Source organism: Physeter macrocephalus, unplaced genomic scaffold, assembly GCF_002837175.3.
Source record: "Physeter macrocephalus isolate SW-GA unplaced genomic scaffold, ASM283717v5 random_142, whole genome shotgun sequence".
NCBI classification, from domain to species: Eukaryota; Metazoa; Chordata; class Mammalia; order Artiodactyla; family Physeteridae; genus Physeter; species Physeter macrocephalus.
This window is the reverse complement of record NW_021145428.1, coordinates 69070-88430: the sequence shown is the minus strand read 5'-3', so window position 1 is coordinate 88430 and position 19361 is coordinate 69070. Positions and strand designations below refer to the sequence as shown.

The 19361-nt window shown below is 46.9% G+C and overlaps 2 protein-coding genes across 2 annotated transcripts in view; one reads left to right on the top strand and one right to left on the bottom strand.

Moving 5' to 3' along the window:
- Positions 1 to 3330: 3330 nt before the first annotated feature.
- Positions 3331 to 5915, bottom strand: LOC129391829 (uncharacterized). The gene is made up of 3 exons (XM_055082481.1): positions 5804 to 5915; positions 4193 to 4741; positions 3331 to 3463 (listed from the first exon to the last, which is right to left on the bottom strand). The coding sequence occupies exons 1-3, from the start codon at positions 5913 to 5915 to the stop codon at positions 3348 to 3350; spliced, it is 777 nt and encodes a 258-aa protein (XP_054938456.1). The 3' UTR covers positions 3331 to 3347.
- Positions 4045 to 19361, top strand: part of PLEKHG3 (pleckstrin homology and RhoGEF domain containing G3) — a 45845-nt gene continuing 30528 nt past the window's right edge. The window contains exon 1 of the mRNA XM_024118282.2: positions 4045 to 4246. The gene's annotated coding sequence lies outside the window, so the exon portion shown is untranslated. The remainder of the gene's footprint in view (positions 4247 to 19361) is intronic.

The following is a 19361-nucleotide window of genomic DNA, read 5'->3' as shown; positions in this document are numbered from 1 at the left end:
CACCAGGAAGTTTTATGTTTTGATGATGTCCAATTTATCTGTTTTGTTGTTGTTGTGGCTTGTGACTCACACTTTGGGAAGTGTTGCTAAAATGCACCTTGAAACTCTGGAAGCTTTGAGACCTCTAAGTTTGGCAGTGGTTTACAGGTTGACTTTGAGGTTGCCTTTGACAGGGATTTCCTCCAAGTTTGGGATTTCATTCCCCACCCAGCCAGCTAGCTCTTGCTCCTTCTCTGGGCTGGAAGCACAGAGCCCCAGGGGACCTTCACCGTGTTTACATCCCCTCCCTCTCCTGAGGTCTACCACAATAGAGCAGCTGAGATGACAGTTTGGAAATGTCCTTTATTGTGAAAACTCAATGGCCTTTGTCTCTGGGATTTGAAATTTTGATGCAAATGTTGGCAGCCAAGAGTTCGGAAGGAGGAGGGGAAGGGCTGGGAGAAGAAACCCTGCCATTGATTTCCATAGTGAGTCATTTCAACTCTGTGTTGTCTTGGTTTTCTCACCCATAAAATGGGGGGAAATATGTCCATCTCCCTAACTCAGTGGGGGTACTTTGAAGATGAGTTAGAATACTTTTGAGATCTTGGATTAAAGGCATTACTGAGGCACAAGGTGTTATTATAATAATAAATGACTTAATAGAAGAGAGGGTGAGGCTGTTAAAGCAAAGGGCGGAAGGAGAGGCTCTGTACTGTGGAGTGGCTTCGGTCTAGAGCTCCTGGGCCCAGACAGAGTTTTATTCTTAGGAGTGAGATTGTGTAATTTCTCACAAACTGTTTGGGTTATTTCATTTGAGTTCAGCATTGCTCTGCTGAGTACATCCTATATGACTTCTGCCACAAGGAAAGATTACACTCTCTTTAGGAAATAAGATATACGTTAAAACAAGTAGAAACAGAGCAAGATATTATAATCCAGCCATGAACTAAATAACAAGTGTCAAAAAGAAAGCAGAATAGATAATGGTGAAGAGAAGCATTCCCTTATTATGAATCTGAGATCTACCATACACTAGCTGTGTGACTTTGCCTCATTTTCTTCTTCTGTGACTGCAATTGTTCATATAAAGGACTTGGAATAATGGCCAGCACATAGTAAGCCCTCAAATGTTGGACCTATCTGGAATCTTGTCAGGCTCGGCTTTTGCTGGTTATGTGATCTTGGCCAAGTGGCTAGATCCTTCTTATTCTCAGTTATCCCATCTGTATAATGGGGATAAGGATACTTACTAGTGAAACGGAGCAAGACCCTGTGGGGCCCTCCTGGGTACAAATCCTTTCCATGTTCTCCATTTCTTTTTTTTTTTTTTTTTTTGCGGTACGCGGGCCTCTCACTGTTGTGGCCTCTCCCGCTGCGGAGCACAGGCTCCGGACGCGCAGGCTCAGCGGCCATGGCTCCCGGGCCCAGCCGCTCCGCGGCATGTGGGATCTTCCCGGACCGGGACACGAACCCGTGTCCCCTGCATCGGCAGGCGGACTCCCAACCACTGTGCCACCAGGGAAGCCCTGTTCTCCATTTCTTGTTTGCAGGAAATAGCCTTCATGCAGCATTCTGGATCTTCCTTGAGGTCCAAAGGGCAGATTGAAAGAGCTGCTAATCAGGGAAGGGAGTGCAGGAACACAGGAGGAGCATTCAAGAAACAATAGTGCAGCCATGGGGCAGGGTCCGGGTTCCAATTCAAGGAACACACATAACAATATTTTTGAGTTCTTCTGCAGGAACTAAGGCCCCCATCCAGGTGGAGGATGGTAACTTCAGGCTGAGCACAAGATTCCTGGAACCCTGTTACCTCATCACCAACCAATCAGAAGAAAGTCTGCACACAGTGGAAGGTAAGAAAGAATCTGACCCCCTCCCTTGATGATTCTCCCTTTAAAAACTTTCCTGGGCGAGCAGAACCTCTAGCGCTGGTTTTTGGGCAGGAGCGTGCCATCCCCCCAGGTTGCCGGCCTCTTGAATAAAGCAACGTTTCCTTTCCAACCAACACTTGTCTCTGGAGTATTGGCTTTCCAGCGGCAAGCAGATGAACCTGATTTCCGTTAACACTAGCTCACAAGGCGGAGGTGAGGATGGAGGGAGACAATGTTTGTAAATAGCATAGCAGGAGCCCTACAAATGGTAAGCATTCACTAAATTAGTTATTATTACTGTCAGTAACGCGATTACCTGCCCTGGCTGAGGGGTGCTGCTCACTGATGGCTTAGTTAAGTCAGAGGCCTTCTTTAGAAGCTGGAATTTGAGATGGGCAGGAAGGGATTGATAGGATTCGGGTGATCAGAGAAGAAAGCAGGATTAAAGAAAAGGCAGAAGCCTGAGGCTGAACTGTCTCTGGAAGGCAGGAGGAGACTGGGGATACTCACTTTCCGCCCCCCCCCCACCCCCCCAGTAGAAGCTGGAATTTGAGATGGGCAGGAAGGGATTGATAGGATTCGGGTGATCAGAGAAGAAAGCAGGATTAAAGAAAAGGCAGAAGCCTGAGGCTGAACTGTCTCTGGAAGGCAGGAGGAGACTGGGGATACTCACTTTCCGCCCCCCCCCCCACCCCCCCAGCCCGGAGCCTGGCAGGCTGTATCTGGCAGATCCCGTGGCTGCTGTTTACCTCCGACACCCCCCCCGCCCCCCGCCTTCGCAATCTCTTTCACCTTCGCAGTCGGCGAGGGCACTGCCTCTGCTAGGCTGGAGGAGGCTCTCCCTCCTGGAGGAATGTGCGACCCTCCCTCTCTGAGGAATGTGCGCCTAGCTTCCCGGGCCGATCCGGCCCAGCGCCTACCTCTTTCCCCCGCCGCGGGTAGCCAGGGGAGCCCGCTGTCTTCACCCCCACCCTCCGCCAGGATCCAGTTTCAAAGTCACCTGAAAGCCATTTCCTTCCGCGCACGCCCCTCCCCTCCCTGTAAATCACCTGGGGCTTGCATTTGCCTGGAGTAACTTATTTTTCTTTTCTTTTCCTTTTTGGCTTTTTTTTTTTTTTTGCTTATTTAGTTTTTTAACGTGAATATTAGGCGTTTACTAGACACACTTACCTCTACTGGATGTCAAGTATACCCAGTGGTTCTGATGTCAGTGTCCCATCCCTCCTCACATCCTGGGCTTCTCTTCTCCTGTCCTGTGGACGGGAGATGCTGTCTCCTGGGACAGCATCTTTTTTTCCGCACATTTATTGATGAATTACTTCGGGTTTTAAAGTTTATGCTGTTGCTCAAAACGCAGCCGATCCTTATTGAGCGTCCCTGTCGCGCCCTCAGCCCCTCACTTTCCAGGTGTGCACCTTTCGATACCCACATGATTACATACAGACATAAAAACAGGAGACAGGTTCTCTTCGTTTTACCAAAATGGGTCCTTTATTACACGGGTTTCTGCCTCTTGCTTTTCCCACCTAACAGTCTCGTGGTGGACTCCCTCCAAGTTATCGGCTTCTTCATCTCTTTCTTGTCAGCTTCTCGGAGGTTTGGATTTACATCTGTAAAGGGTCACGGGAACCGAATTTCGGTGAGGAATTCAAGACGTGAGTTTCTGACTCAGAAAAGCCGAGGTTACCTGCTCTGGTAGGATCAGGACTCCCAAGTCCGACCCCAATTAAGGACTCACTTGGAAGCCCCCTTTCCTGTCCGTACAATGGGGGCTGTTTTGGCCGTCCGGTGACCTCTTGGGAGGCAGTGATATCAGGTCTGTGACACCACTGTGAGTGTTTCCCCCCACCCACCCCCACCCGGTGCGTCTTTGTGTCTTAGCGCATCTAGGTTGCTCGGGGGCGGCTAGCGTTCGGCCAGGCGGACACCGCCGGGGCCGCGCGCTCGCCCCACCCGCGGGCGTTAATCATTAGCGGCGCGCAAGCCCCCCTCCCGCCGCCGCAGCCTTTACCCCGGGTTCCAGCTCGCAGCGCCGCGAGGTTGCCCCCGTCCCCCGCCGAGCCGCCAATCGCGGGATTCCAGTCGCTGGCCCGAGTCTCCACCCACTGGAAAAATTCCTGGTCCGCCCTCCCTGTCCCCTCCCGCGGTTGCTGCCGGTCTGCTCGGCCCCGACTTCCTGCCGGGCGCTGGAAGGCGCGCGCGGGCTGGGGTCCCCGGGGACCGCGCTCGCAGCTGGCCGCGCCCCGTCCGCCAAGGGGCTGGCGGTGGGCGGGAGCGGCCGGCAGCCTCGGCCCCTTCCCGGAGCGACATTCAAACTCGCGCCCGCGTTACGGCGGCACCTGGGTGGCTTCGCGCGCCGTGCGTTCTGGATCCAGCCGGGCGGCCGCTGCTCGGTGAGTGTCCGTTGGTTCTCCCCGCGTCCTCTGCGGGCGCAGCGGGCCGAGCGGCAGTGCGCGGAATGGTTTTGAAGTCCCCGCCCTCCCGGGCACCCTCCCCAGCCCCCTGCGGGGTGAGGACTCGGCGCGGCAGAGACGGGCCCGGGGCCGCGTGGGCTCCTCCCAGGGCGACCCTCCAGGCCGAGGGCTGGAGCGCGGGAGGCTCGTGCAAGGAGACATTTTTCTGTCCTTTAGCCCCCACCCCGGAAACGAAAGGAGGGAATGCGCCCCGTGACTCCCAAGAGGCGCAGTTTGAAACCCGGGAAGCCCTCGAGGCGGCGCCCACCCGCGCCCACTGCGCGCTCTTTTGCCCGAGGGCTGGTCCTTGCCTCGGACTGTGGGCCCGGGAGGGGTGGACTCTTTTGGGGAAGGACCCGAGCCTCTGGCCCCGGGAGCCCAAAGGCGCCAGCAGCCTGTTCCGGGTTGGTGTCACACAGTACTCGCTCTGGGAATCTCAGCTCGCGTCCTGGAGGGATTAGAGTGGGTGCCAGCAATGGGGTGTCGGGGAGCCGAAAGCACAGAAGCCACTGCCTGCCACTGCCTCCCTCGACCTCACCCACTCCCGAAACCGGTTTGGTTGATTTTCTCCTTATTCGCAGCCCTTTGGTTTGGAACGCTAGGAGGAGGCGTGCAAACTCGAAAATTTCAAGACGTTTTTAGGTAGCTACTTTTACTCTTTGGAGCTGCTTTTGAAAACAAAAGAAAGAACGGAGTGGGAAATGTAATGGTGGGAGGCTGGAGGGGTGTGGCCTGGGGTGGGGCGGTGTTATAGCGGCCACTGTGAGAGTTTCACCCTCGAAGTCACTTGCCTGTCTCCTGTTCTGGGGACCCCAGGAGGCGATCCGGATTGCATCGTCCTACAGGGAACCCTGGACTGGGGGTTCCCAGAGTCTCCTCAGCCCTGCCTCTGCACGCAGCTCAGTCATACCAACCTTGCTCAAAGAAATAATGAGGGAGAGTAATGACAGCACAGAGGGCTCCCCACTGAGCACATTGCCGGCCTCCCTTAAGGCAAGTGCCTTTCTAGCCTCGCCTTTGCTGGACTGGGAATGCAATCCTGAGTGACGTAGCTGGGAGTGACTTCACCCTAACCATTTCCAGCAGAAAACCTAGGGAGTAAGAACCCCAAAAATGTGTACCCCTTCCCTCTGTTGTTCACCCTCTTCCCTGTGGTCCTGGGATGCCTCATCTCATCTCCTGCTGTTAATACTCCTCTGTCTCTGCTGCCCCCACTCCCTTCCCAGAAGGCTGGGCAACCCCTTATATCCCTGGATGTCTTGCTCTGGGGATGGGACAGGGAGTCTGCGTAGAGTAAACCAAGTCCTAGAAGCAGAGGAAGTGGTTTGCTTAAGAGCTGCCTTGGGCTTTTCTACTGCATTTTATTAGAAGTGGCACATTGGGGAGAGTGGGAAGAGTGCTGGCATGGGAGCCCAGCACAGGATTTTGCCTCCGCTTTAGTCCTGGCTCTACTGTATGGCATCAAAGATTGCTAGAGTCATTTGGGCAGGAAGGCACCTCCCATGGGCCTGTGCCATTTACACATGCAGGCAGCAGAGCCCAGAGATGTGACGTGACTGGAGCCTGGCTCCTGCTGGCCAAACAGGGACCAGAACTCAGACTTCCTCATGGTCTAATCCATGCTTTTCCCAGCATGACCTGAGCAAGTCACATACTTTTTTCTGACTCAGTTTCCACATGAGTAGAGTTGGGGACTTGCCTGCTTTTCTTCACAGAGGCTGTGGTAAGGATCAAAGGAAGCCACGTACGTGGAAAGTGCTGCATAAGCTCCTATACAAAATGAAGGGCTCACTGTGGCTAGGAGGGGCCCTCAAGAGCTTTACAATTTATTGGATACATCCCATGTGTGCCACAAGGAGATGGTAGATACCAGGAGCCAATGGTGGATGTTTACAGCCCTGGCCTGTAATAGCTCCAGGGTAAACATTTGCCTTACCAAATCCACAGCTATACCAGGGTCACTGTGTTTACCCTGGAGGTGGCCAAAGGCCATGGCCTGAGGGATGACGAGGGCAGGAGGGGAAAAGGAGCTGTGTTCCAGATGTATGGCTTGCCCCTTCACCTCCACTCTCCTCTCAGAACCTTGTGAAGGCTCTGGTTCCAAGTCTGGGGGTCGCTACAAGCCCAGGCTGAGCACTGACTTTGGAGGGTTAATCGGGAGACCAACTAGCTATTCCCTGTTGTGTTGAGGGTTGAGGGGACTCTGGGCATTGGGAGGATGCTGCCTTTGCAGCTGCACTGAAGGCTGTCTTCAGCTCCTCATTCGCCCCCCTCTCCCCATCCCAGGCTGCCACTCTGGCTCAGGCCGCTGCTCAGTCCTGCCTCTCTGGCCAGCTGCATGTCCATAGGCCTTTGTTTCAGGGTTGCAAGCCCGCCCTCCCCAGCAGAAGCCCTCAGGTTGGGGCCCTGGCAGCTGGAAATCACTACTGCCAGCAGGAAGGCTTTACTGGAGTCCTCAGGGGACCTGGCAGACCTTCATTTCCTCTTGTAGGTCCCATCTGGAGCCCCCAACTTGCCCCTGGCCAGATTCTCTCACCATCTTTTCTCATCTTTCCTCCCCTGAATGGATGGATCATGCTCTTTTTCTTCCTACACTCACACTTCTTAGTTCTATTTTAAAGGATTCATTCATTCATTCAACAGTTGTTTTGGCGTCTACTATATATGAATGCTGGACGCAGAGGACACAGCAATGAACAAAATATATGACAGTCATTGACTTCATGGAGCTGGCTTCTGGTGGGGGGAAGCTGTCAATAAGCAAGATACATAGTGGAAAGCAAGTTAACGATAAGCAGAGCAATATGATAGGGAAGGTGGATGTGAATTGTCATGGAGGGGGTGAGATGGCATTTTAGATGGGGTGGCCTGGGGGGCATCCCGAGGAAGGGCTATTTGATAATATCTGAAGGAGGAGTTTCCCTTCATCTCTGGTTTCCTTTTCTTGAAACCCAGTTCAAGCAACTCACTACAGGGCTTGACAGCTTACTAGCCCTGCGGTGCTAAACTCCTTTGAGCCTGTGTTTCTCACCAGTAAAATGGAGTTAGTCATCATACCTACCACATATGGTTTTGTGAGACTGAACAATGAGCTAACGTGTGTTAAAGGCTTAGCAGAGCCTATAGAGGTCATCAGTAAGTGATAGTCTTTTATTTTGTTATTTCTCCAACCAAATTCTGCAGGGGTAGCCCGAGATATTTAATGCCATTGCTAAATGAAAAGCTTTCCGTTTCAAGAATTAGGCAAGTGGGGAATTGGAGGCAGGTGAAAATAGAAACCCTAGTTAGTGCAGACTTTCTAGTTGGTGAGACTTTTCAACCATATCCTAGATTCTGGGGGGTTGAGGATGTGGGCCTCCCAGGTGTGTGTGCTGCTTCCCCTGCTGACCGGGTGAACTGGGGGCAGCCCTGACTCTCCTCCCTTGCTCTGGAATTCCCCTTGCTTCCAAGCAGCCCTGATGAATCACACCTTCGTTCCTGGCATCTCCACTCTGCCTCACAGCTGGAAACGCTATCTGCCCCTCCCCCAACGTCCTGTAGATAAATTACGCTCAGAGAGGGAGAGAAAGGGATGGTGAAAACGAGGGAGGGGCGGGGGAAAGCTGGGCAGATGGTGGGTGGAGCTGTTTAAGGAGAACCTGCAGAGGTGCAAGAGGATTCTGATGGATGCTTAGAGGCAGCCCCAGAAAAAGTTTCAAGAAGTGTCCACCATGGACCAGAATTTTGAGTAACAGAAAGGACAGGCACTATGAGTGCTCAGAGTCTGGCTGGACTCTGCTCAGCTCTGCGCTGCTTCCACCCAGGCAGTCTGAGGAGTCTCTTCCCCTCTCCGCTGGAACCAGGACCTTAAAGGGAGGGGCCTGATCTCAAAGCCTGCTGTCAAAAGCTGCGGTGAGCGGTTTCCTGGGGGCCTGGCCCTGGCTCAGGAAGCAGGGATGGGTGGTGGAGGGCGGGTCCTGGGGGAGTGGTCATCAGGCAGACCACTCCCTCTAAGAGCCCTGTCGCTTGAGCTGGACAGCAACGCGGGCCCTGTGGTGAAGGAGCTTTCCGGGCTTGCCGGTTGGTGCCTGGAAACCAGGTAAAGCTAGAGATAATATGGCTTCAGAGGAAGTGGTTGGGAAGGTCCAAACAGCCTCAGGCATTTTTATGATGTTGGGTGACCTCAAGTCAGAGGAGAATGAAAACTGGGTAGGGTCAACTAACGTGATCAGAAGGAGGAGGTACATCCAGAGATGCTGGCAGCCCTCTGGGTGTTGGCTGTCTGGGATAAAGGCTGGCCTTGTTAACAGGGTCTCTGCTCTATTTTTTTTTTTTTTTTTCTCGGTATGCGGGCCTCTCACTGTTGTGGCCTCTCCCGTCGCGGAGCACAGGCTCCGGATGCGCAGGCTCAGCGGCCATGGCTCACGGGCCCAGCCGCTCCGCGGCATGTGGGATCCTCCCGGACCGGGGCACGAACCCGTGTCCCCTGCATCGGCAGGCGGGCTCTCAACCACTGCGCCACCAGGGAAGTCCTCTATTCTTATTTTGATTAGCAGTTCTCTGAAGGCAGGGACTCTCTTTGAGTCATCTTTGTTCCCACATAGCATGGAGAACAGTGTAAAGTGTAATCAACAGGGCATGTTGAGCTTGTGCTGGGGTTCCACCCTGAGGGCAATCTGGGCTTCGTGATCTCATCTGCTCCAGTTTTTGTTCCATGGAGTTAGAAGAAGAAGTCAGTGGTAGGGGTCAAGCCTAGCCCTTGGTGGGCTGTTGCCATCTGGGAATGCCAGGCAAGGGAGAATGGGGCTTTTTATAGTTCTCTTGCTGGCCTTTGGGGAGGGAGCCCTCCTGGCTTAAGCTCAAGGAATGGATTTTTAAGGACTCTCAAATTCTGTTTCATGCTGAGCAGACTCTGGGCCAACCACAGGACCTGAATGAGGTACTGATGGGCACAGTGGTAACTGTGCATGTAGCCTTTTGGGAGATAGAGTTTGAGGGTACTAGAGGTTGCTCTGATTGTTGCTGGAGTTTGGCTGAGACTGCAGGGAGAGATGCTACAGGAGTGAAGTCTATTTCACTATGGTAATGGGATCTCGGGAGGAAAGATGGGTCCTACAGGTACTGGATGCTCTTAAAAAGTCATATCCTTTACTCCCCAGGCCACAAGACTGTGTGTGTGTGTGTGTGTGTGTGTGTGTGTGTGTGTGTGTGTGTGTTTGTGTGCACATAAATCAGAGGTTCTTGACCAATAGATGGCAAGTGTTTATTGAAAGGAAAAGAGAACCAGTATTCTTGTGGTCTCCATCCTGTGCATCGCTACATCCCCAGTGCTTGATGCATAGTAGGATTCCAATAAATACGTGTTGAATAAGTAAAACCCTACTGTGTGATGAACCTTTAGGAATTAGAGAAATTTTCACGCTCTTCACAAATGTTCTAATCCTGTCTGGAAGTATCTAGGATAGAGTATAAGATTCTAAGAAGTTGAACTTGTGGTCAGCTACTCTGGCACAGGGGCAGGCAGCTCTGTATTCCTCCAGCCTGGGCAAGTGAAAGGGTGCCTGGGGTCACTGGGACCAGTTCTCCCGGGCCTGCTGAGAGTTTGCCCCCATGCATGTTATGTCCAAAGTGGATGGTAGGGTGTGCTTATAGTCTTGAATATAGTTCATCCCGTAATATGTCCTATAATATCCCATAACACCTCTCCTACCCTATTCAGGACATGGCCACCCAGTAGCCTTGCTTATCTGCATGTAGCCAAGAAGGTCTCCAGATCAGCCAGGGCTCAAGTTCCTGCATTTTTTTCACACCAGCTCCCTAAGGCCCTGTTTAAATCTTTTTTTAAAAAAAATAAATTTATTTTATTTATTTATTTTTGGCTGCCTTGGATCTTTGTTGCTGAGCGCGGGCTTTCTCGTTGCAGTGAATGGGGGCTACTCTTCGTTGCGGTGCACGGGCTTCTCGTTGCGGAGCATGGGCGCTAGGCGCATGGGCTTCAGTACCTGTGGCGTGCGGGCTCAGTCGTTCTGGCGCATGGGCTTAGTTGCTCCGCGGCATGTGGGATCTTCCCGGACCAGGGCCCGAACCTGTGTCCCCTGCCTTGACAGGTGGATTCTTAACCACTGTGCCACCAGGGAAGGCCTGTTTAACTCTTATATAGGAGTTGTGTCATCTTATTTCCAAGCCCACAGCTGAAAGGAAGCAGCAAAGGAGAGTGTAAAGAGACCAGCATAGAGAGGAAAAATGACCACAGTGCAACTGAGAGTTGACACTGAGAGTGGACAGAGATCAAGACACTATGCAAAGCAAGCATGAGCGTAAGAGCCAGGGGTCATTTATTTAGGGGGAATGGCTTGGCATGCCTTGGCCCTTGGGGGGATCATTATTTTGATAATTGATGCTTTGCTGGTAACTGTGACCCTGAGTCATCAAGAAAAGGTTAAATGATGTTCCCTTGACTGTTTAGGAAGGCAGGGAAGGAAGCAAGTAACATGTTTTTAAAAGATGTCCCTGTCAGACTGACTAAAATTTTTAAGAGTGTTGACTCTTAGGTAATATCACTAGTCCTCTCAACAAGGCAAAAAATAAGTGGTGGTACCCTCAACTACAGATAAGGAGACTGAGTCCACCCACACAAGGTAGGTAACTTTTCTGAGATCTCAGCTAAGACTTGGCAGGGATGAGGTCTGAACTTCTAAATGACTCTGGAGCACGTGCACTGAGCTCTACCCCAGACTCTTTGGAAACCGGGCACACTCTTGAACACATGGCTTTTGGACAGCTCTCTCTGCAGGGGTTCTGGCTAGTCAAGGTTTTACTGTGTTAACTGTGGAGCCAGGATGGGCCCAAACTTAATTCAGCTCCACCCATAGCAGACTGCCAGTTATCCTGCCAGTTATATTCAAAGGGCGCTTGCCTCCGTGGAAACAAGAACGCCTTTAATACATTTACATTTTAGGCACCTACCTGGGTGCCACACAACACTTTCTTCTGAGGCCAGAAAATGATAGGGAGGAGCTGCAATTTCAAAAATCCCAGGCCTCTTTCTGTCAGGAGCTTTTGTTCCTTTGTTTTGGTTCTGGATGCTGCTGGAAGATGCTGTGCTGTGCAACCTCCGTGCTGGTTGTTCCAGTCTGTCTCCAGGGTGGCGGGGCCCGGCCCTGTGTAGGAACCCCTACCCCCATGTTCCCACCGTCCAGATCTGGCAAATGATAATTTTATCCTATTTACTTCTCTCATTTATTATAGAGAGAGAATGTTACAGATGCAACTGAAGCTTTCTTTTTCTTCCTAATAGCTTTCTCTTCCCTCCCTCCCGCCCCAGAAGTAACATTCTCTTGAATATGGTGTTTATCATTTCTACGAATGTTTTTATACTTTTTACTGTTGTCTGTAAGTAATTTATAGTTTCATGTTGTTTTAATTTTGACTTGTATAGCATCATGTTGAATGAACATTGTTGCCTAGATTTACCCGTGTTGAAATATTTAAATCTAGTTTATTCGGTGAACTGTTATATGGTTTCTATTGCATATTACAGTTCCCTTATGGACAGACATTTAGGTTGATTCCATTTTCTCACCACTATAAGTAATAACTGTATTTATCATCCATGTGCCAGTCTTCTCTACCATGTATATCAGTGGTGGGATTACTGGTTATAAATTTTGCTTTTCAAGATACGGTCAAATAATGTCCCTGAGTGATTTGTAACCAATTTATGTTCTTACCAGAAACATGAGAGCCCCTATTTCACTAATATTTGGATTGTGTCTTGCAATCTGGTAGATGTAAAATGGTATTTTTAAATTAATTTATAAATTTTTTTTTTTTTTTTTGCGGTACGCGGGCCTCTCACTGCTGTGGCCTCTCCCGTTGCGGAGCACAGGCTCCGGACGCGCAGGCTCAGCGGCCGTGGCTCACGGGCCCAGCCGCTCCGCGGCATGTGGGATCTTCCCGGACCGGGGCGTGAACCCGTGTCCCCTGCATCGGCAGGCGGACTCTCAACCACTGCGCCACCAGGAAAGCCCCTATAAATTGGTTTTTTAAATAAGTGCTTTTGATTAAAGATAGGGATGAGCACTTTTCATGTTTATTGGCTAGCCATGTTTATTATTCTGTGAGGTTTTGCCCTTTACGTTAAAAAAATAATTTTTAACCAGGTAATGTATCCATATGATTCAAACCTTGAAAGGTAATACAGTGAAAAGTCTCCAACATCTGTTCCCTTGCTCCCAGCTTCCCACCCTGTGACAAGTTAGAGGTTCTTGGTACGTTTTCAGAGTTTTAATTGCCATTTTCTTTTTCTTGTTGATTTTTAGGAGCTAAAAAGTATATATATATATTTATGTATGCTAAATAAATGATAATAAATAATCTTTTGTAGATTATATTCATTACATATAGCTCTGGATTGTCTTAACTTTATTAATGTCATTTTTCATAGGGAAGTTTTAATTTTAATGTTGTCAGATTTGCCAGTCTTTTGTTCATACTTTCTGTGTCTTGTTCAAGAAATCTTTCCCTACTCTGATTTTACAGAAACATATTTAGTATATTTTCTTTTTAAATTTTGCTTCCACACTTACATTTTAAATTCACCTGGAATGTTTTTCTTTTATGTGACAGTGGTTCTCAACTGTGGCTACATATTAAAGCCTCATGAGGAGTTTTTAAAGAAAGTACTATTGTCTGAGCCTCATTTCAGATCAGACCAATAAAATTAAAATATATCAGAGTGGAGCCTAGGCATGGCTATGAAATGCCCCAGGTGACTTTTATGTCCAGCCAAGGTTGAGAACCACTCAAACTTGTAAGATGAAATTGATTTTATTTTTTCCAGAGGAATAGCCAATTTTTCCAGTACTAGTTATTGAACAGTCTATGCTTTTCCTGCTGACTTGTTACTGTTAAGATTTGATTGATAACTTTATTGAGATATATTTCACATATCTTAAAATTCACCCACATAGAATGGTTTTTAGTATATATTCAGAGTTGTGCAACCACTCACGCTATCCCCGCATCTTTTTTATTTTTTTTTATTTTTTTGGCCGGGGGTTGCCTGCTGCTCGGCTTGTGGGATCCTCGTTCCCCAACTGAGGATCAAACCTGGGCCCTCAGCAGTGAGAGCTCGGAGTCCTAACCCCTGGACCACCAGGGAACTCTCTCCACTGTGTAATCTTAAACCATTTTTATTATCCCTAAAAGAAGCCCTGTATCTTTAGCAATCATTTCCTATTTCCTCCATCCCCTAGCCCCAGGCAATCACTAATCTACTAATCACAAATCTCTCTAGATTTGCCTATTCTGGACATTTTACTTAATGAGTTCATACAATATACAGTTCTGTTGACTAGCCTTTTTCATTTAACGCAACGTTTTCGAGTCATCCGTGTCGTGGCATGTTATCAGTTCTTCATTCTTTTTTATTGCCAAATAATATTCCATTGTATGGGTATACTACATTTTGTTTATCCATTCATCAGTTGATGGACATTCTAGCTGTTTCCACTTTTTGATATTATAAATAATGCTGCTATGAACAATTGTGTACAACTTTTTGTATGCAGCATATAGATCCCCTAGCTTCTATATGACTTACTGGGAGATGATTATTTACAAGTTAACTTTTTGAGGAATTGCTAAATTGTTTTCCAAATAGGCTACACTATTTTACATTCTTACCAGCAATGTGCAAGGGTTCTAATTTCTCCTCATCCTCACCATTACTTGTTATTGAACATGGTTTTGATTTTAGCCATCCTAGAGTGAATAAGAAGTAGATTTAGTTGTGGTCTTGGTTTGCATTTCCCTAATGATTAATGATATTGAACATCTTTTCTTGTGCTTATTGGCCATTTGTATATGTTTTTTGGAGAAATATCTATTCAAATTTTTGCCCATTTTAAAATTGGGTTTTTTTTTTAAATTGTGGAGTTGTAAGGGTTCTTTATATAGTCTGGATACAAGTCTATTATCAGATTTACAAATATTTTCTCCCATTCTGTGATTTGTCTTTTCACTTTCTTTTTTCTCTCTTTTAAAAATTTTAATTTAAAAATTGAAAAAAATTGAGGTGTAATTGATATGTCATTATTGGTTTCAGGTGTACAATGTAATGGTTCGATCAATATTTGTATACATTGTGAAATGATCTAGTCCACTTTCTTTATAGTGCCCTTTGAAACACAAGTTTTAAATTTTGATGAAGTCCAATTATCTATTTTTGTTTTGTTTTGTTGCTGTGCTTTTGCTATTGTATCTGAGAAACCATTGCTCACCCGAGTTCACAAAAATTTACCCCTATATTTTCTTCTAAAAGTTTTATAGTTTTAGCTCTTATATTCAGGTCTATGATCCCTTTTGACTTAATTTTTGTATATGGTATGAACTAGATGTCCACATTCATTCTTTTGCACATGAATATACAGTTGTCCTAGCACCATTTGTTGAAAAGACGATTCTTTTCCTATTGAATGGTTTTGGTACCCTTAATGAAAATCAATTGACTGTAAATGTGAGGTTTTATTTCTGTACTCTCAATTCTGTTGCATTAATCTATATGTCTATCTTTATGCCTTGGTAACTATAGCTTTGTAGTTGGTTTTGAAATTGGGAACTGTGAGTCTTCCAACTTTGTTCTTTTTCAAGATTGTTTCTCTGGCTCCCTTGCTTTTCCATACAAAGTTTAGGATTAGCTTGTCAGTTTCTACAAAAATACCAGCTAGAATTTTGAAAGAGATTGGATTGAGTCTGTAGATCAATTTTGCTAACCTTAAGAATGTTAAGTGTTCTGATCCATGAACATGGGATGTCCTTTCATTTATTCAGGTCTTTAGTTTCTTTCAATAGTTTCCAGTATACGAGTCTTACACTCCTTTTGTTGAATATATTCCAAAGTTTTTAATGCTTCTGCTGATGTTATAAATGGGATTGTTTTGTTTCTTAATTGCATTTGTGGGGGGGAGTTGTACCATGCAGTTTGCAGGATCCTAGTTCCCCAACCAAGGATTGAACCTACTCCATTGGCAGTGAAAGCGTGGAGTCCCAACTACTGGACTGCCAGGGAATTCTCCTTAATTGTATTTTTGGATTGTGCACTACTAGTATATAGGGGTAGAAATGATTTTTTTGTGTATTGATCTTGTATCCTCCCATTTTACTGGACTCTTTCATTAGTTCTAATCATTTTGTTAGTGGATTCCTTAGGATTTGCTATATATAAGATCATGTCATTTATGAATAGAGATAGTTTTACTTCTTTTTTTTCAATCTGAATGTCTTTTATTTCTTTTTCTTGCCTAATTTTCGTGGCTAGAATCCAGTACAGTGTTGAATAGAAGTATCATGAGGGGACATTCTTGTCTTATTCCTAATCTTAGAGGGAAAGCATTCCTTCTTTCTCCATTAAGATGAAATGCCTGTGGGTTTTTTTGTAGATGTTCTTTGTAAGACTGGGGATGTTCCCTTCTGTTCCTAGTTTGTGTGGTGTTTTTATCATGGAAGGGTGTCAGATTTTGTCAAATGTTTTTTCTGGGTCTATTGAGGTGATCAGGTGGTTTTTATATTTTATTCTATTAATATTTAAAATTATATTAATTGATTTTTGGATGTTAACCCAATTTTGTATTTCTGGGATAAATTCACATGGTCATAGTGTATACTCCTTTTTATATGTTGCTGGATTCAGTTTGTTAGTATTTTGTTGAGGATTTTTACAGCCACACTTATAAGGGATGTTGGACTGTAGCTGTTTTTTTTCTTGTGATATCTTGTTTGGTCTTGATAACAGGCCTCATAGAATGAGTTTAGTGTTCCTTTCTCTACTGTTTTTTGGAGGAGTTTGTGAAAAATTGCTATTAATTCTTTAAATGTTTGGTAAATTCACCAGTGAAACCATCTAGTCCTGAGCTTTTCTTTATTGGAAGTTTAAAAATTATTAATTCAGTCTCTTTACTAATTAACAGGTCTCTTCATATTTTCTGTTTCTTCCTGAGTCAATCATTGGCTTATGTCATTCTAGGAATTTGTCTAGGAATTTCATCTAACATCTAATTCATTGGCATAGAGTTGTTCATGGTATTTCCTTATAATCCTTTAAGATGTTCTTTTTTGTCTTTGATGTTCTGTGTTTATACTGTGGATGATGTGTCTAAATGTGAACTTCTTTTAAATTTAACTTAGTTGTGCTTTCAATATGAGGACAAATGTTCTATGTTCAGTTCTGGAAAATTCATATACATTCTGTCTTTGAAAATTGCCTCTCCCCTATTCTTTCCTTTTTCTTCCTATAGAACTCTATGGACCTCTGTCTCTTAATGTTTATATTTTCTTATTCTTTGCATCTACTTCAGGATAATTTCCTCAGTTTTTTTTTTCCATTTCACTAATTCTTTCTTTAGCTGTATTTAATTTTCTGTTTAACGTACCTATTGGGTTTGAAATGTCAATATTGTATACAGTTCACCCGTGAAAAATCTGGGTTTGAACTACGTGGGTCCACTTATATGTGGATCTTTTTCAATAAATATGTACTACAATACTACACAATCTGCAGCTTGTTGAATCCGCAGATGCAGAACTAGATACAGAGGGCTGACTGTAAAGTTATATGCGGATTTTCTACTGTGTGAGGGGTTGGTGCCCCTAAGCCCCGTGTTGTTCAAAGGTCAACTGTATTTTATTTCCATTCAGTACTTTTTCAAAGTCTTTTTCAGATTTTTCTTTTATTTCCAGCTTTTGGAGTACCAGTTTGTTCCATCTTCTGACTCGCTTGCCATGGTTTGTTTTATTGTGTGGTTTGTAATTTTTATACTGATCTCCTCTTCATTGGGTTGCAAAGAGTGGGATGCTTAAAAGCAAGGTATTTTGGAAGTCTGCACTTATTGTGATGATGAGGTCTAGGACATATCAAATGTGTGGGTGAGTGGCTGAGGTGGGGTAGAGGAAAAGACTGGCAGAGGAACTTTGCATGTCTGGCTGCTTCCTGTCATACAGGTCTCTGCCTGAGAGTCACCTTTTCAGAGCCTTCCCAGGCCTCCCTAAATTTCTCCACCCCCCAGTCCTACTGCCTTTCTTCTGTTTTATCTTATCACTATTAACACATCGCTATTCAGAAATATATTAGCTATTTGTCTACCTTTTGTGACCTTCCTCCATATTGGAATGTGAGCGCCATGATCCTAAGGATTTGTCTTTTTTTTTTGGCCACCCCACGTGGCATGTGGGATCCTAGTTCCCTAACCAGGGATTGAACCCATGCCCTCTGCATTGGAAGCACCAGAGTCTTAACCACTGGACCGCTGGGGAAGTCCCCAGTAAGGATTTGTCTTATTCACCGCTACCTCCCCAGCACCTGGCATGTGGTTTATACTGTCCATAAATTTGAGTGAGTTTGAGTAGTCCTGTTTTTAGATGGAAGTCATCTGAGCCCCGATGCTGCAACTTTCAGCTGGGCTGAGTCTGACCAGGCAGCAGAGGTGAACAGTTTGCCTCTTCATCCCCAAACCTTTTTCTGGACCTCCACTGGAGATGTCTTTTTCTCCCATTATAAGAGCCCAGAAAATACTATCCATCCTGTGTGCTTCAGCCTTCTTCTGGCATGAGTTCCACAGCTGCTAAAATCAGTAGTAGGGATTTGAGTGCCAGAAGCCTTGGGGGAAGAAAATGCACAAAGCCCTGGGGGAAGAAAATGCACAAAACCCTGGGAAGATCTGGTCCTTACCTTTAGGAGGCTGTGATTGAGTTAAGAAGACAACACACACAGAAAATAGGTAAGGACACTTGCCCACTCAGTGAGTCTGCTGTGTAGATTAGCGCTCCTGCTATGAGCTTTCGGTAGAGAAGGCAATCTGTGTGCTGGCCCGTGGGTCACATGCTGTCACATAAGTGGTTTCTGGAGGGATCTATGGGCAAGTTACAAATTCCCAGGTGACTCCATTTTGGCCTCCTTCTGAGGTTGCCCCATGCTGTAGGAACTTGTTCTGAGCATAGTGTTACTTGTAAAAGGGCAGAAAGTGCCTGCGGGCGTTCCCATGATGTGGGCTAAGGATGGCACCTTTCCATTCATCTTTGGCTGTATCTCTTGGCCCCACTGGTTTTGGGGTTGGGGAATGGTGACAAGCACTGGAATTCCAGCAAACCCTGGCTTTCCCACTTGCCTTGCTGCACAGCTTTCGGTGAGTGAGTAAATGGCTCTGCCTCATATGGTTATGGTAAGGAGAGTTCCTAGAGAATGTGTTTATTAGCACAATGCCTGCTACACCCTAATAAAATGCTAGTTGATATTATTCCAGTCCGGCACCTTGGGAGCCACTTGTGCCTCAGTTTCCTGATCTGTAAAACGGGGAAATAATACCCAATCCTTGCCTGCCGCCCCTCCCCTCTGCCCCAGGCTGTTGTAAGGGTTAATATCCTCAGGCTTTGAGGTCCTGGGGTGAGGGAGGAGCTGCATAAATGGGTTATTGTTGTGCTGCTGAATGATCTGGCTTTGTTCAAGTGTCTTTAGTATTTGACTTCCTGCAGTTAGTGTCCCCTGACTTTAATTGCTATAGATATTTGCATGTCCTCAGCGGCTGGTGGCGCTCACCTGCCCGGCTGTGACCTGGGTCCTCACCCAGCCAGGGACCTGCTGAGTTGGGGTGGGAAGCTCCACTTCCTCTGTTAGGGGCCCCCCAGGAGTCAGGAATGAAAGAAATGCAGAAAGTATGACCCACACGCGCAACTGATTCTGAATAGGACGTTTATTGAAGAGGTTTTGCAGGAGGTGGCGGGCGCTTTAATTCCCAAGGCTGTTGGTGGCAGCTCTCTGCTCGCCCCAAGCCTGTTAACTGCTTGGCTGCTGGTGCTTAGGGAGAATGCAGCTCCCCGGCCCCACGCAGCTCTCCTGGTGCTCGGATGGGAGCCCTTTTGAGAAAAGCAGTAGGTGCCGGGCTGGGCCAGGCCAGGGGGTGTGAGTGGGGCATGACCAGGACTATCCCAACTCCAGGCCTCCAAGTCTTGCCAAACTCTCCTGTGAAAAATCTGGCCGGCCACAGGCTTTGGGGCAAAAGGTAAATTTCTCCCTTGGAGCTTC